Source organism: Triplophysa rosa, linkage group LG1 (genome assembly GCF_024868665.1).
Source record: "Triplophysa rosa linkage group LG1, Trosa_1v2, whole genome shotgun sequence".
In the NCBI taxonomy this organism is placed as follows: domain Eukaryota; kingdom Metazoa; phylum Chordata; class Actinopteri; order Cypriniformes; family Nemacheilidae; genus Triplophysa; species Triplophysa rosa.
The window spans coordinates 31,552,143-31,568,257 of NC_079890.1; the positions used below are offsets into that span (position 1 = coordinate 31,552,143).

General features: G+C 38.3%; 1 protein-coding gene across 1 annotated transcript in view; it reads left to right on the forward strand.

Moving 5' to 3' along the window:
* Positions 1-16,115, forward strand: part of plcb3 (phospholipase C, beta 3 (phosphatidylinositol-specific)) — a 52,872-nt gene that overhangs the window by 22,486 nt on the left and 14,271 nt on the right. The window contains exons 3-18 of the mRNA XM_057330146.1: positions 7,211-7,279; positions 7,369-7,509; positions 7,788-7,867; positions 8,262-8,315; positions 8,455-8,527; positions 10,746-10,846; positions 11,242-11,408; positions 11,569-11,715; positions 11,827-11,984; positions 12,119-12,201; positions 12,283-12,367; positions 14,638-14,785; positions 15,121-15,222; positions 15,361-15,431; positions 15,504-15,600; positions 15,721-15,805. Of these exons, the coding sequence (XP_057186129.1) occupies positions 7,211-7,279; positions 7,369-7,509; positions 7,788-7,867; positions 8,262-8,315; positions 8,455-8,527; positions 10,746-10,846; positions 11,242-11,408; positions 11,569-11,715; positions 11,827-11,984; positions 12,119-12,201; positions 12,283-12,367; positions 14,638-14,785; positions 15,121-15,222; positions 15,361-15,431; positions 15,504-15,600; positions 15,721-15,805 (1,661 nt within the window). The remainder of the gene's footprint in view (positions 1-7,210; positions 7,280-7,368; positions 7,510-7,787; positions 7,868-8,261; positions 8,316-8,454; positions 8,528-10,745; positions 10,847-11,241; positions 11,409-11,568; positions 11,716-11,826; positions 11,985-12,118; positions 12,202-12,282; positions 12,368-14,637; positions 14,786-15,120; positions 15,223-15,360; positions 15,432-15,503; positions 15,601-15,720; positions 15,806-16,115) is intronic.

Below are 16,115 nucleotides of genomic sequence, written 5' to 3' on the forward strand. Positions count from 1 at the left end.
TGCAAATCATGGTAAAGGTGACAGATTTGGACAACGTTTTTTTATGTATTTGTTCAGTTGCTGACTTTTGTTTATTTTTAACTGAAAAAGTTACCGATTGCAGCTTTAACAAGCATCTTTAAGTGGTTTATTATGCTTGGCGTTTGCATTGATTTTTTTGGTTTTGTAATGCATTAATATGAATACAATTTCACATGTGCCTTACAGTAAATGCAGTTTGAGGCCACTGAAACGATATCCTCTAAATTTACACACACATTTTACCACAGAGACAGGAAGTGTGTTGTCTGAGTTGATAATGTAAAAGTTTCCTTTTCTTTTGTGTCCTTGTTTTTCTATTTTCCTCACAAATTGCCTTATATTGCTGACATCTAATTTCCGTTGTTGGATGGACCTGGACACAAACCTAACAAGCTCTGTGTTTTCAGGTGTTCTACTAGTAATTTACATTTTTATGTCTCTGTTGTCTCCTTTACTCTGTATAAAGATTACATTTACACGGCTGCCCAGCTGAAAGAGTGTTTTCACCCTTGTGTGGCAAAGGAATGACAAGAATCACAAACTCTTGACCCAGATCAATTCGATTATCTTCATAGAAGTAACGGAGAGCGCGCGAGAGAGAGAGAGAGAGAGAGAGAGAGAGGCGTCTGGAGAGACAGTGCTTGACAAGGTAAAGGGTGCATTTAGACTTGGCATTAACATGCGATCTCGGTGATCCGAACAAGCAGATCGGATCTTCAGACAATCAGGACACAGCGCGTTTACACTTGTCAACAAGTGGCTTCCACATCTGGATAACTGATCGGATCTCTATAGTTTCCCGCCCATTATTTTAATAAGCCTGCAATTTAAAAATAGCCCCGGTGCGGGGAGATTTCACACAACACGTATAACGGGGAGGATGAGCATGTTACAGATTTGATACGCAACCATGTTGAACTCGAGGCAGCGGTGAGAAGTAAACCGCGGTTAAAACGATTAATGATCTTATATGTGAAAGTATAAGCAGAGGACGTTTGTAAAATGACACAAGCTTTTGTACTTGAGCTGTGGCGGGTTTCACTAGCGCGCACACACACACAGACTCTAACGGTGTTTTTAAACACATCATTTGTTTATTCATGTCACAGACACATAAAATAATCACATAAGTAGGCCTAAATTACTATGATCAAAAGCGACCACTTACATCGTTCTCGTCTATTTGGGTTGGTTCGGCAGAAAGTGACAGCGCATCGTTTCTTTGGTCTGCGCCCTAAATATCGTGCTTACTGACATCAGCTATTAGCAACACTATACAATCTTGATTCTGTGTGTAAATGATATACGGTGTATTCAGAGCTTCGTTTCAAGCTGCCCGTCTGCCGCTTAATCTGTCTTCCGGGGACGGTACTTTCGAGTCAGATCCGTGGGCGTGGCTTGTTGGTTTTGACTAAATCTTTGGTGTTTCAAGTCTTACGAAACCTTTACCCTAACCCACACCATAACCCTAATCTTACTCTAACCATCTAAACTGCATATGCATATATTGTTAAAATTGATGAAAAAACACGTTTGGGTGATGACGTCAGACTCGAAACACCAAGGATTTAGTGAGAGCCGTACGAGACACAAGCGGCAGCAGCCCTCGGAAAACCGGAGAGTTGATTATGCCGTATAGGCTACAGTAAACACACACATGTATGTTAGAAACAAGCTGGTATAGTGTTGACATTCGTGTCTGTGACATGAAAATAAACAAATGATGCGTTTTAAGCTGGCGCTGTGTGTGCGAGTCAACGCCATTCATGGCAGTCACAAATACAGCGATACAGCTGAAGTGGTCAAGTAAAACATCTCGTGTGATTTGACATAAATCCTCTGTAGGTTAAAGTATCCATGATAATTTCGTGGGAAAATGAACGACTGCAAAGTTCGGGAGCAAGAGTAAACTTTCCGCTGCATTTATCAGATGCTCCGCAGTCTGACAGGTTTCGGACAGATGAGAGAATAATGATAGAGGGCGGGGTTTTCTGTGAAATTGTACCGGTAAATGTAGATAAACTGTCTGGATTGGGTTTACATTACACTGAGATCCGATCACAATGCGTCCTCGACTACCTCTGGATCAGGACACACTGATCGGATGACATTCCGATCAGAAGCGCGTTCACACTTGTCTTTTCAATGTGTATGTGGACAACATCCAGATACAGGTCGCATGTTAATGCCAAGTGTAAACGCACCCAAAATGATACCGTTGAAGTATTAAAAAATACACGAACTTACAGCATGATGTGTTCACAGAAACAGAATTCAACCAGAATCGGATATGAATACAATGGTGTACACAAGTCTCTAATGTTCATTAGTTTATATTAATTTATCACAACCTCTTTCACATTAAGGACTCTCTGCCGTAAGTAAGGACTGACTTCTCATTATGAAACAAGAAGGTCAGTCGTCTCTTGGGTGCAGGGGGAGAGCCCCTGAAGGGCTCGGCATAGTCCAGGCGAATTGCGCTTTCGTTATGCGTTTGGGGGTAAAACAAAGCTCGAAAACGTTGAGAGACGGTATAGTGTTTTCGAACAATCCAACACCCCTTTGTTTTTTAGGGGCGGGGTTTACATGACGTATGAAAATAAAATGACGCGTTATTTCCTGCAGACCAGGCGGCGCTACATAACACACCCACCTATTACGTAATGGCCATAGACCAATGGCAAACAGGGTTTTTCCTGCATAGAGAAATTGGAGGTGGCCGCCTCCATCAAATGTCGTGCTGCCTCAGGCTCTCGCCAAAATTATGTTGAGAGTCTTCACAAGAAATGCTGCGTGCATTTAACAGACTGTCATTTGTAACTGCAGTTGCGACATTACGCCACAGTGGAGGCGCTGTTTCGTTATCAGCACACTGAGGCGCTAAAAAGAGTTGCAGAACAAGAGCCATCCTGTGTTTCACGGCTGTTTGTTTTGCATACAAGTACGTTTAATTTCTTGAAATTTATTAAATTAACATGAAGTAAATCATTGTAATGTCTTTAGCTGTGCAGTTGGATCGTTGAATCAGCGTATACTGTACACAGCGAGTTCGCCAGTGTGAACGCACATTGCGTTTAGAACGACTCGCACATGAATGACTCATTTGAACCGATTCCTTTAAACTATTGAACTTTTCAGTCACTAGCGAATATAAGAGATCCTTGAATCATTTAAAGTGAACCACAGAAAATGCAAGATGTGAATGAGCTTTGCTCATTTAGAAAGACTGGTTAATTCAGTTGGCTATTGTGGTCTGAAAAGTTAGTTGAAAATGATAAAAAAAGCTTTATTTGGTTAAAAAAACATTTCTGTTTGGTTGAATAAAAGTAATGTTTTATATAACTTAATAATTGTCGTTTTTATCTAATTTTATTAGAACTTTTGATATGTCAAACTCAAAGTCACTTTGGTTAAGCCACTTAAAGGTACGGTAGGCCTACGTGTGTGTGTACAAGATCAGGATGGCATCACCTAAGCCTCAATTTGAGCCAGGAAAAACCCTGGCCGATGGTGGCTCTCACTAAATCCTTGGTGTTTCGAGTCAGATCTGTGGGTGTGGCTTGTTTGTTTTGACTAAATCTTTGGTGTTTCAAGTCTTATGAAACCTTTACCCTAACCCTAACCTTACTCTAACCATCTAAACTACCCATAATTGTTAAAATTGCCTAAAAACACGGTTGCGTGATGACGTCAGACACGAAACACCAAGGATTTAGTGAGAGCCGTTTACCGGCCAACACAAACTTTACCGGAGAGTTCTGCTTGGTTTGCTGCGGCGAACTAGTGAAACAAATTGTCGTTTGGACCAGATTTTGTTCGAAATCAGGTCACAGACGGTCGTTTTTCGATTTCGAATGTATTATGCCGAGCCCTTGAGGCTTTTGCAGCAGTAAAGTTTAAGTGGCAGTACCTGGCAGGGGACATGGACATCTATCATGCATATGGATCTGTGTAGTCTTTTTAATTCTCAGAGTCAGTCATGGTTATGTCATTTACCCTGTGAAAAGAACTCTCTTTATCTTTCTCACACACAGACAAGCAAAGACAGTAAATTAGAGTCAGGGTGTGGTGCCTCAGTCACTATTGTGTTGTGTAGTGCTGAATTGCTTTGTAATACGTTGAATGACTGTACCCTGGAGATTCCTGCTTGCCTTCTCTATTTCTGTTTTCACGTGTCCTTTCTCGCCAAACTCACCTATTTCCAGCTGTCCTCTCAATTTATGTCAATATTTTGAAAGGTTGTGTACTCAAAACCAACTGTGGTTGTTTATTACTGTGGTTGTTTTACACACATCACTGCCAAAGAATAAGAATAAACACATTTAAATTTGTATTGTCAGAAACTTGTTTTGATTGTTTGAGGGTGTGCGGTTCATATTGCAATATATTATCACCTGTTGCCATACTAATAAAAACTGACAGGGAAAATGTTAGTGCCCTTAAAGGAATAGTTCACCCAAAAATGAAAATTCTGTCATGAATTACCCAATCTCTAGTTGTTCCAAACCTGTATGCATTTCTTTGTTTGTTTGAACACAAAGAAAGATATTTGGACGAATGCTTGTAACCAAAGTTCTTGGACCCCATTGACTGACATAGGAAAAATGACAATGGGGTCCAAGATCTGTTTGGTTACAAGCATTCTTCCAAATATCTTTCACTGTGTTCATCACAACAAAGAAATTTATACAGATTTGGAAAAACTCGAAGGTGAGTAAATTATGACAGAATTTTTATTTTTGGGTGAACTATCCCCTTAAAAGAAAGCAAGGCAGCTATAATCTAAATACCTTGATCCATTACAGAGCGAGCGATTCATTCAAGTGTTAGTTCTATGTCTGTGGGAATTCTGGGTAATGAATAGAGAGCAGGATGTTTGATTTGGACTAAAGACACTATTCCCAATGCTAGACACTCTAGGTATTTTATGTATAGTGTATTTAGTTTCTTTCACAGACCTTTACAATTTACATTATACCACATAATATGATGACGGTGTGGGCTAAATATTAAACTCTGTCAACAGTCTTCGTCTACCAGGAATGAGGGTAATGTATGTATGCTGGGAACAGCCACACACTTGGCTGTTTTCAGGAAGATATTTCACAAGTCAAAGCATGTAGCGGTTAGTTGAATGCAACCTGATGATACCATCGGTGTCGCCGTTATACTGTAGTAAATGTAGATGTATGTTATCGTTGCATGGGGATATGCATCAGTCCAATGTTTATAGCACAATGTTTAGTGAGTGTGAACGGTACGGTTTTTCGTTTTGGTATGTTTGCATTCTGAGGTTGTTTTCTCAGATTACTCCCTTCCAGAGAAGGGTGAAATGAGCTGAAAGAAGGTTGACCGGTTTTCTCTCTCATCACACCCCCGTTTCTTATTTCTTTCAATTCCGCATCTAAAAAATTTTTCGTTTCACATGAGAGTTGAAGGTGTGTGCATAGAGGCAAGAAAGGTTGATATTTTGTTAAGTTTGCAATTCGGTTTCGTTCGTTGACATTAGTTAATGTGCATTAGCTAACATGAACTGACAATGAACAATATATTCTTCTTACAGCATTTTCTTTGTTAATGTTAGTTAAAGAAAGTACACTTGTTCATCGTTTGCTCATGTTGGTTCATTTCTGCATCGTTAACATATAAAAGTTTTAAAAAACATAATAAAATGTTAATAGTGCTGTACACATCGTTCGTGTTAGCTAATGTTGTTAACTAATTAAAGTCAGAGGAACTTTGATTCCCTAATGTTCCTTAGTAAATGATTCGAGCATATACACTATACATAGATCCTCAGTAACTTAAATTAATGATATTATTATCATCGTGAGGTGTAGTTGTGTGTTTGTTTTGTTTGCTTTGGAAGATAAACACAGCAAAACTATAAAATGTCACAGTGGCTCAGAAAAATCAAGTATTACATGATTAATACATATCTCTGGGGAAAGATACCAAGGAGTGTGTGTGTGTATCCTGCTGGGCCTGTTTGGCCTGGAACCAGTTCCTAGCAGACTTCGACCAGTAACCCATGACCCCCGCGCACACTCTAGGGAACGTTCAACTCGGCAGCTTCATCTGGATTCTTGCTCGCTGTGGCGGGGGAGAGAGTAACAGTACAGGAAAGCAAAAGATGATAAAGAACGGGGAGGGGTCCCCAGCTACCGAGCAAGTATTTACAGTCCATTTCTGCTTTGTTTATTGTGAAAGTTTACGATCACATATTTCTACCCACTATGCCAGCTCATGTGCTGAATTTCTCTCTTTGCAAGCCTAAAATCACATTCGGGTCTCCTTGGAGCACCAGAACTGAGAAATGCAGAAAGACATTCATCTTGGGACTTTATCTTAGTTGGTCAAATGCTGAGTGAATCTGTCATAAAAATTAAACGTAGAGTTCCTGTTCGGCTTAAGGGTACTTTACTTCTTCAATGGTGGTGTGTGTCTGTCAGAGACTCGCTGGACCTCTGCTTAGTGTTATTTTAATCCAGATTGCTTTTAAGTGAGGACGCAGCGAGAATACATCCTGCTTTTAGTGACTTACTGACAGTCTTCACATCAGTCACATTTGCTGGAATGATTTATTGAGGAAATGGAACTAAATGACATTTTTCCTTCAATGGAAATACGCTTTGTCTTTCTGTTGTGTTCTCATCATAACTTTCGCTCTGAGTTGGCTGTTACTTTTACAAGCGGTCGGACAATTCATTTCATGCTGGCAGATGAAAAAAGCGCCTTGAAAGAGGAACCCGAAGCACATCTATGAACAAGAATATTGTTGGATGGTGTTTCTGTAGCTTGGTTGGTAGAGGTTATGGGTTCGACACCCAGGGGACACGCATGCTGATAAAAAATGTATTGAATGTACTTTGGATTTTTTTTTGAAGTATCTGCCAAATGCATGAATGTGGAATGTAGGGCTTGGTTGTGGGCTTTTTTTGTCTTGGGCCAGTAGGCTTATAGAAACCACCCAGAGAACCCTAGCAATCACAAGATCCGCAACACAGCACCCTAACAACACCCTAGCAACGGGTTTCACGGGCAAGCACCACTCTCATTGCCTTTACAATATGTCAAAATGCAACGACATACTTTTTCTTTATTTAAAAGAATACAAAAATCACATTTGATTAAATATTTGTATTGTTTTGCATAAGGCACTACTCATGAATCTGTCTCTCTCCAACAGGATGCGGAAGTCCTGGACATCAGTCATATCAGGGACACCAGGACAGGAAAATATGCCAAGATTCCAAAGGTTACTGGTGTTTTATGATGTGTGAAAGAGATTTACTATGAAGTTTGTTTATACATGAGGATAATGTTCATGGGTGGTAATGTTTTTAGGACCTGCGAGTGTATGAGCAATTGAAAAGTAATACAGAAGGCAAAGTGGATTCCACAAAGCTGCTGACCATTGTCCATGGCAACGACCTGGTCAATATCTCCTTCCTCAACTTCCAAGCTGTGCAGGAAGGGCAAGCCAAGGTAACCACGACGACCACCGGGTCACCTAGATACCACGTCCATGCTCTCTCTCTCTCTCTCTCTCTCTCTCTCTCTGCCTTCTCACTCTCTGTTATGCTTTCTTCTTTTTACGTGTTCACTCTGTTTCAACTGAATTAAATAAACATATTTTTATATATTTTGTTTTCTTTTTTTTAACGAATTGACACACAAAGTTCATTTATTTAAAGATTTGTCGCTTTTACATAATAAACACATTAATGTATGCAAGTTGTCAAATGCTGTGAATGTTTTTCCAGGTGTGGGCAGATGAGCTGTTTAATCTTGCCACAAACATCTTGTCCCAGAATGCTTCCCGCAACACCTTCTTATTCAAAGCGTGAGTAGTTCACGTTCAGCTTTAGTTCAGGGGAGTTCATAACTGAGAAACAACACAAGGAACTTGTCAAGCAAGAGCTACACAATCTGTAGATGTATGTGTATGTCTGAATCTGTTATGTTAGTAAAAATGAATGATAAAAAATGATCTCCAAACACATATGCTGTTTATCTATTAAACTCTTAGATACTTACAAATAAATGTAATGCAGCTCTGTTCACGTGCTTTAAAGACCAACACAGAACTGTGATTAATGTAAATAAAGACAAAACTTGTTATAACAAAGTACATTAAGACTCTATTACACTAATCAGTGCAAATAATCTTAGTTGTTCAGAGTGCAGATTGAAAGATATGACCGATGCGGCTCTTACAGTCTTTTCTGTTTTTACAGTTACACAAAGCTGAAGCTACAGGTAAACCAGGATGGAAAAATCCCAGTTAAGAAGTAAGTAGACTTGAGCTGTTTTACTAAAACACAGTTTTGTTTCCACATCTTGAGGGTTTCATTGCTAATGTGCCACTTCTTCTTTCTTTACTCATTGTTTTCACTTCTCATTGTTTTATTTCTCTTTCACTTCTGTCAGCATCCTGAAGATGTTCTCGGATAGGAAGCGTGTGGAGATGGCGCTGGAACACTGCGGTCTTGTCAATACCAGGGTAATCATTTGTGCACCTGTCAACACGTTATTGCACATTAAAGCTCTATTAAAGATTGGATTGTTTTTAGCTTTAAAGCCATCTAAATGCTAGCGTTCCCCTAAAAGATGAATAAATCCACCAAACTAGCAGATTTCCTGTATGTATTTGAAATGTATAGTCCTTGTCCTCCGGGAAAAAACAGCAAAAATATCTATGACACATCTTGCGCTGCAAAGGTTTTTGTCCAATCAGCTGTTTAGAATAAGAATGTCTCTAAAACATCACCAGGAGTAGAAAATCATGATTTTTGGTTAATACTTTACACACAACTAAAACCAAACTGTCTCCTGAATGTTCACGAGTGTGTGAGTTTGTACCTCTCTTTTTATTTTTTTATATAAATAAATTGTTCTCCAAGTAACCCACACTTCATAAAAACCTTTTCTCTTTATGAGAAACTCTTGATTTTTTCTTCTATCTCTCACATGCAGCATGTTGTTGTTTCTTTATTTTATTTTCTTTGGAACTTTATATTGATCTTTAATCAGTCACCTTCTCCTTTTATGGTTCAGTTTCAAGTTTGGACATAGATAGGCTGTTCTCAGATCAGTACTCTGAAATTGTGTCACTGCTTAAAGCTATGAACTGTATTACACTGCCCTCTGCTGATTTTTGAGAGACATGCAGGATTGTGGATAGACAGACAGTGCCCAGGGGCCAGTTGTTCGAAAGTAATCTGATTGAATTTCGGCTAGGATCAAAGCCAAAAAATCAGGATTATACTGATCCAAGCGAAAGAGTGGATTTCAGAAACGAGCAAAAAAAATGTATTAAAACTTTAAAACTGGTAAAAAATACAACATTTGTATCATGTAATGCACACACAGACATATTTTTCTTGTGCTTTTATATTATAAAAGTAAAACCGATTATCTGATCCAAGATAGCAAAGGATGGGATTTCCAAATCCTGATTATTCTGATCTAGATTACATTTTTTGAACAACTGGCCCCTGATGATTTCTAGTGAAAATGTTTAAATTTGATGTATTTGTCATCAATTCAGTCATCTTTCTACATAGAAACTGATTACAATCTTAAAGGCAATTGTTTTTACAGTTTTTACTACAATATATATCTCACAAATTTTTTTATACACACAGCACTTACTAGCACTATGAATAGAACAGACCAATTCCAAATTTAGAATATAGCTGCAAGCAGCAATCTCGGGTTCAAGCAATTTAAGGCCTCTAAGGGACCTTTGCCTTCGTCGAGTAGGCTCAGGACGCACACCCTAATACACCCACGATGGACGATACTCCCCCACACCCAGAAAAATGACAGAGATGATCAGTATTGCTTCATACAGACTATACATGCTTACACACACATGCACATTTAGTACACACCCATGTCCGTGCAATGTTCTGATGTAGAGATGTAGGTCTTGATCAACGGTTGCTATGCTAACTGTGTTAGGTTGCTAGGGAGTGGTTGGGTCCTACCAACGATGACACTCCAGGGTATGATTGTAACAAACTAACCACCATGTCTCTGCGATGTTCTAATGCAAAGATATGGGTCTTGCTAAACGGTTGCTAATGTGCTCTGTTTGATTCAAATCAAACAGTCAAATAAGAGATGGTTCAAGAGGCAAAGTTGTTCGGAATTAGGAGAGCTAACATATGACATCAATAGTTTGTGTAAATGTCAAATGTCATGTGATACACAATTGTTTAGGCAACCAAAAGACGAGTCCATTTTTTTACTGTTATAGCACCACCTAGTGTCCAAACGCCGCGTATTGTATTTTATTACTATATATTTGTTTATAATAACATTATTTGTGTTACTACTATCTGTATGTATGTAAAGCTGCTTTGCTACAATCCTAAATAGTAAGAAACGCTATAGAAATAGATTTGACGTTTAGTGTATGGTGTAGCATTTAAAACAGCAAAAATTATGTTTTCATTATTTGTCCCCTCTGAATACAAAAAAAACATTCAAAATGTAATGAGATTTTTCTTGGTGTATTTTAGTTCTATTTATACAATTTCCAATTAGTAAAAATAAAATAAAAATGATTTCTTATTGGTATAAGGTCTCAGAATAATGGAAACTAAATATTGGGAACTTAATTTTAATAATGTGTCTAGTCTGCATTTCTTTTCACTTTTTATTCACCTGGCAGGTGTTGACTTAAATGAATATAATTTCATTTAATTCTTAAGGTGGAGAGTTTAAAGCCAGATTACTTCACCTGGGAAAAGTTTCAGAAATTTCTCGACAAACTGAGCCCCCGACCAGACGTGGAGCGCATCTTTGTGAAGCTGTAAGTAAACCGATGCCACAAGCAATTTAAATATATGAATGTTCCAGCATTAAGATAATAAAATTAAGTTTCTGTTTTACCCAAAATATGATATTTTGAGAAAATTCTTGGTGGTTTGCGATTAATCACATCCAGAATAAACGTTTGTGTTTACATATTATGTCTGTGTACTGTGCATATTAATTTTATTTTTTGTAAAAACACACACATATATGCATGCATATATTTAAGAAAAATATAAAAATTAATAAAGATAATATATATATAAATATAATTATATATATAATTTAAATGATTGGTAAATAAATACATGTAAATATGTCCTAAAAATGTATACATGTAGATATCTTCAAGATAATAAAATTGAGTTTCTGTTTTACTGTGTGTGTCTGCAGTGGTTCTAAAGGGAAGCCCTTCTTGTCTTTGGATCAGTTGATGGGCTTTATAAACAACAAACAGAGAGATTCACGATTAAATGAGGTTCTTTACCCTCCTCTCAAGCGTGAACAGGTCCGCCAGGTCATGGAGAAATATGAGACCAACATCAGCCAGCTGGAGAGAGGTACAAATAAATAACACACACAAAACTGCTGTTTGATGATGAATTGCCCTCACAAGATCACATAGCTATTTAATGTGTGAAACTGAACAAAGTGATGTAAGGTTTTTTGTAAATGTTTATGATATAATAATAATGGAAGTTTGTTTGTGTCCATGTGCAGATCAGTTCTCCATGATGGGCTTCACAAAGTATCTTGGTGGCGATGAGAATTTTGTAGTTCCTCCTGAGAGACTGGATATCATTGATGACATGAATCAACCCTTGTCTCACTATTTTATCAACTCTTCACACAACACCTACCTTACGGGTACTGTCATCTTTTTCCCTTATGTCTTTTCAAATCTAAGTGGTTTTCTGTACATATGACGAGTGGATGAATAATGACAGAATCATTTTCGGGTCTGTTTTTCTCTCACAGTGGGTCAGTTGACGGGTCTGTCGTCAGTAGAGATGTACAGGCAGGTGTTGCTGACAGGGTGCCGCTGTATCGAACTGGATTGCTGGAAGGGCCGCCCAACTGACGAAGAGCCAATCATCACGCATGGTTTCACCATGACAACTGAGATTTCATTTAAGGTGTTTTAAACCTTAAACCTTAAAACTTTTGTTGTAATAAAACTTTTCCCTAGAACAGGACCAACCGTATACCATGCACACAACAAGTGTGTTTGATGAGTTTAAAATGTTTTTTTTTTTTTCATTTGTTTTAGGAAGTCATTGAGGCCATTGCTGAAAGTGCGTTCAAAGCTTCCCCGTACCCTCTCATACTCTCCTTTGAGAATCACGTGGACTCGTAAGTACACGCTTGAGTTTAATCTCAGTCTGAGCGTGAGCTTCATCCACACACACAGTATCTATTTCTATGTCGTCTCAGAGCAAAGCAGCAGGAGAAAATGGCCGATTACTGCCGATCCATGTTCGGGGATGCGTTGCTCATCGACCCTCTGGATAAGTACCCGGTGAGTCAGAGGACATAAACCGATGTGGGAGTTTAATTATTTTATTTTGTGTGTATAAAAGAGACCACAAAATTATATGAGAGTGCTGTAGAGCTACAACGGAGTCTAGAAGTCTGATACCAGAAACATCAGAGACTGAAACTGGATTAAAACTTGTTTTTCACAAGTTCACCTGTCCATGCAGTCTTAAAGGGATAGTTCACCCAAAAATGATTCAATTCTGTCATGAACAGTAGCGAACCCTCAGGACCCCCTAGGCCCTCTGTGATGACCTAAACTATCATAAAAAATAATATTTAAAAATATTATTTTCAATAAACATCGGCCGATTTTCCCTATTAGATATGTATATTTGACTTCCTGGATCGATGCGGACTCTATCCACGTGAGATTTCCAAGTCTCACGAGAGTAATTCTAGATCACAGAGCAGTCGCAGTTCTGCGATGTCATACGCTGTCTGCGCATGCTGCAAGAAGTCGAACGCATGCTTACGTCGGGCGCCTTCAATTAGCATACCGCTGACAGTACAGTAAATCAATGGGAGAGATTAATTTTGAGTGACAGTAAAACTGACCAATCATATCATCTTTCTAAACGGGAGCGCTTGTTTTTTGCTCACTTTCCGCCATCTGGGGGATTGTTCACCTGCAGAAGCGGAAGAAGCACCCGAAGTTGGTTCGCCAACCGCCAAACTTAAAAAGAAGAAGAAGAAATGCGGAAAACGCCATTCAAAACAGCATGTGGATGAACTTTGTTTATTATAAAGTCTCGGGGGGAAAAGAGAAAAGCTGATAAACGTTGTTCAAAACAACAGAAAGGAAGACTTTGTTATCAAGTAATTTGATCATCAAATTGTAAGTTATTTATGATTTATTAGGCCGCTGTGCCACTGCCTCAATTCATTCTAGTTGCTGATGTGCACATTTGTTTATGTTGCTTAGCTTTATTTGAGACAAGTGATTTTGACTGGTCAGTCTTAAATTTAACATATTGTACATATTTGCTGCATAACCGTGACATTTTATCAGATAGTAAATGGTAAATTTACTACGGTAAGTTCCATATGTTTAGTTCACTGTAACGTTACAAGTTTAATATTAAGATTTATTATAATCATAGTTTATTCGCTGGTGAATCTGTTTACTGTCTGCTAGTGTAGCACCGGTTTTCTTTGCTGAGAGCGCTCTCATGAGGTGTCGCTTATTAAACTGGTATTGTGTACGTTAGTCTGTTGGTTTTATGATCAGACTGGGAGGCAGTGTCTGTCAAGTGATCCATTATTCCGTTGAAGAGCACATACACGCGGCACGCCGATAATAATGCATATGTGTAATAATGATTTGTATTTGTATTGCGTGTTATTTTGGTGATAACTGTCTTGTTGTGCTGTTCGGCTTGTTGCGTTTCAAGTCTGGAGTAGCATTGTAAATGTAGCATGTGGTAAGTGTGATGGAATAATGACGTATGCACACTTCTATAGGAAAGCACAGTAAGGTAGGGGCGCGTGCTCAAACGTCACGGTTCGCTACTGGTCTTGAATTACTCACTCTCTAGTTGTTCCAAACCTGTGTATTTATTTTCTTTGTTCTGATGAACACCGAGAAAGATATTTGTAAGAATGCTTGTAACCAAACAGTCTTGGACCCAATTGACTACCATAGAAGGAATAATGACAATTGTAGTCAAAAGTGCCCCAGAACTGTTCGCTAATGTCCTACATTCTTAAAAAAAGAAATTAAAATATATTTTAAGAAGATCTTTTGAAGTATTTTTTCTTACTATGGTAGTCATTGGTGGCCAAGAACTGTTTAATTATTTGTTTATTTAAGCATTCTTCCAAATATCTTTCTCTGTGTTCAACCAAACAAAGATATTTATCCTTTAAAAGGATAGTTCACCCCAAAATGAATTTTTTTACTCACCTTCTTGTCATTTCAAACCCGTACATGTCTCAATACAGTGGAGGTCAATCAATGGGCAGGCACTGCTGTTTGGTTATCAACATTCTTCAAAATATCTTTTGTGTTCTGCAAAAGAAAAAGTCACACAGGTTTAGAATGATGTGAGGGTGGGTAAATGTTGAAATAATTATTTTATTGAAATAATGGTAACTGAATTTGCCTTGCTTTCTTTGAGGCTTTGCAATCGTTATATAAATCTAGAAATAAAGTATGCAGTTGACCAATCTGAGAACTGTACTATGAATTAGAAAACTACATAATAATATCTTTGTGAGTAGACTAGCAGACTTTAAATGCTGTTTTTGCAGCTGGTTCCTGGTCAACCACTGCCAACCCCTCAGGAGCTGATGGGGAAGATTCTCATCAAGAACAAGAAGAAACATCACAACAGGGCCTCGAACGGAGGGAGCATCAAACGCAAAGATGGGACGGATGATCAGTCCTCACCTTTAAATGGTGTGTGGACACAAAAAAAAGAGCTTGAAAGTTCTGTGTTTAGACTTTTACGTACCAAATTCATTGGCTGAAATAATTTTTGTTGTTTACTTACTGTTTACATTTCCCATTTTATTTTATATTATATATAAATCATTATATATATATATATATATATATACAGTATATGTGTGTGTGTGTGTGTGTGTGGTGTGTGTGTGTGTGTGTGTGTGTGTGTGTGTGTGTGTGTGTGTGTGTGTGTGTGTGTGTGTGTGTGTGTGTGTGTGTGTCTATTTGTCATTTTTTGTTATTGCCCATTTCATTTCAAACCCATGCATAATCAGATTTGTGTTTAGATTGTCCATTGTCTGATGGGGACGTGGGCCAGAACCTGTCCAATGGGGGCGAGAGGCTTGCAGAGAGGATGACCAAAGACCTTGATATAAACAAATCGATTGGTGGGTTTGTGCCTAGTTAACATCAGTTCTCAACCAATCAGGGTGAAGACTGATGTCAAAATAGGCACCATGACGGACGTTTATGGTGTGTATTCATAATGGTCTTTCTGTGTGAATTATTGTTTCATGACTTGATAGATCGGGGGGATGGAGAAAGTGATGATGAGGAGGAGGAGCTGGCTCCAGATCCCAAAAAACACACTGATGAGGTAAACATTGTGACACTTGATTTCTTACTCTTTCTCTCTCTCACGAGGCATTAAAGTGTCCCTGTCTTTCAGGGTACTGCATATAGTGAGGTGAACGCTACAGAGGAAATGTCCACATTGGTCAACTACATAGAACCGGTCAAATTCAAATCATTTGAAGTGGCAAGAAGTGAGTAAAAATACTGTTATACTGTGCGTGTGTGTCTGTGTGTAATGGTTTCTATTCATTGTGGTCCCCACTATGTAAATTGATTATTAAACAATAAAAAATCTGTCTTTCTCTTTTTAGAGAGAAATAAATATTTTGAGATGTCCTCTTTTGTGGAGACCAAAGGCATGGAAACTTTGAAGAACTCTCCCAGCGATTTTGTAGAGTATCCTTCAATGCACTTTCCAGACATTTCTGTATATACACGTATGGAAACAATTCCAAACATTCAAAATTTGTATTTAATCAGCATTTCTTGATGTACCGTGTGGCCATTCCAGTCAATTGTCTGTTGAATTTCAACGAAATCAAACCTCAGGAGCGACATGTCATCCAACAGCAATGTTAAAGACTAACAGCATGAGAATACACATAAAAACTGAGGTTATCACATAAAATAGTAATTTTAGAACTTTTCCTAAATACATGTACAAATATTACTGTTGTATTGCTTTAAAGTGAATATGAACTTCAAT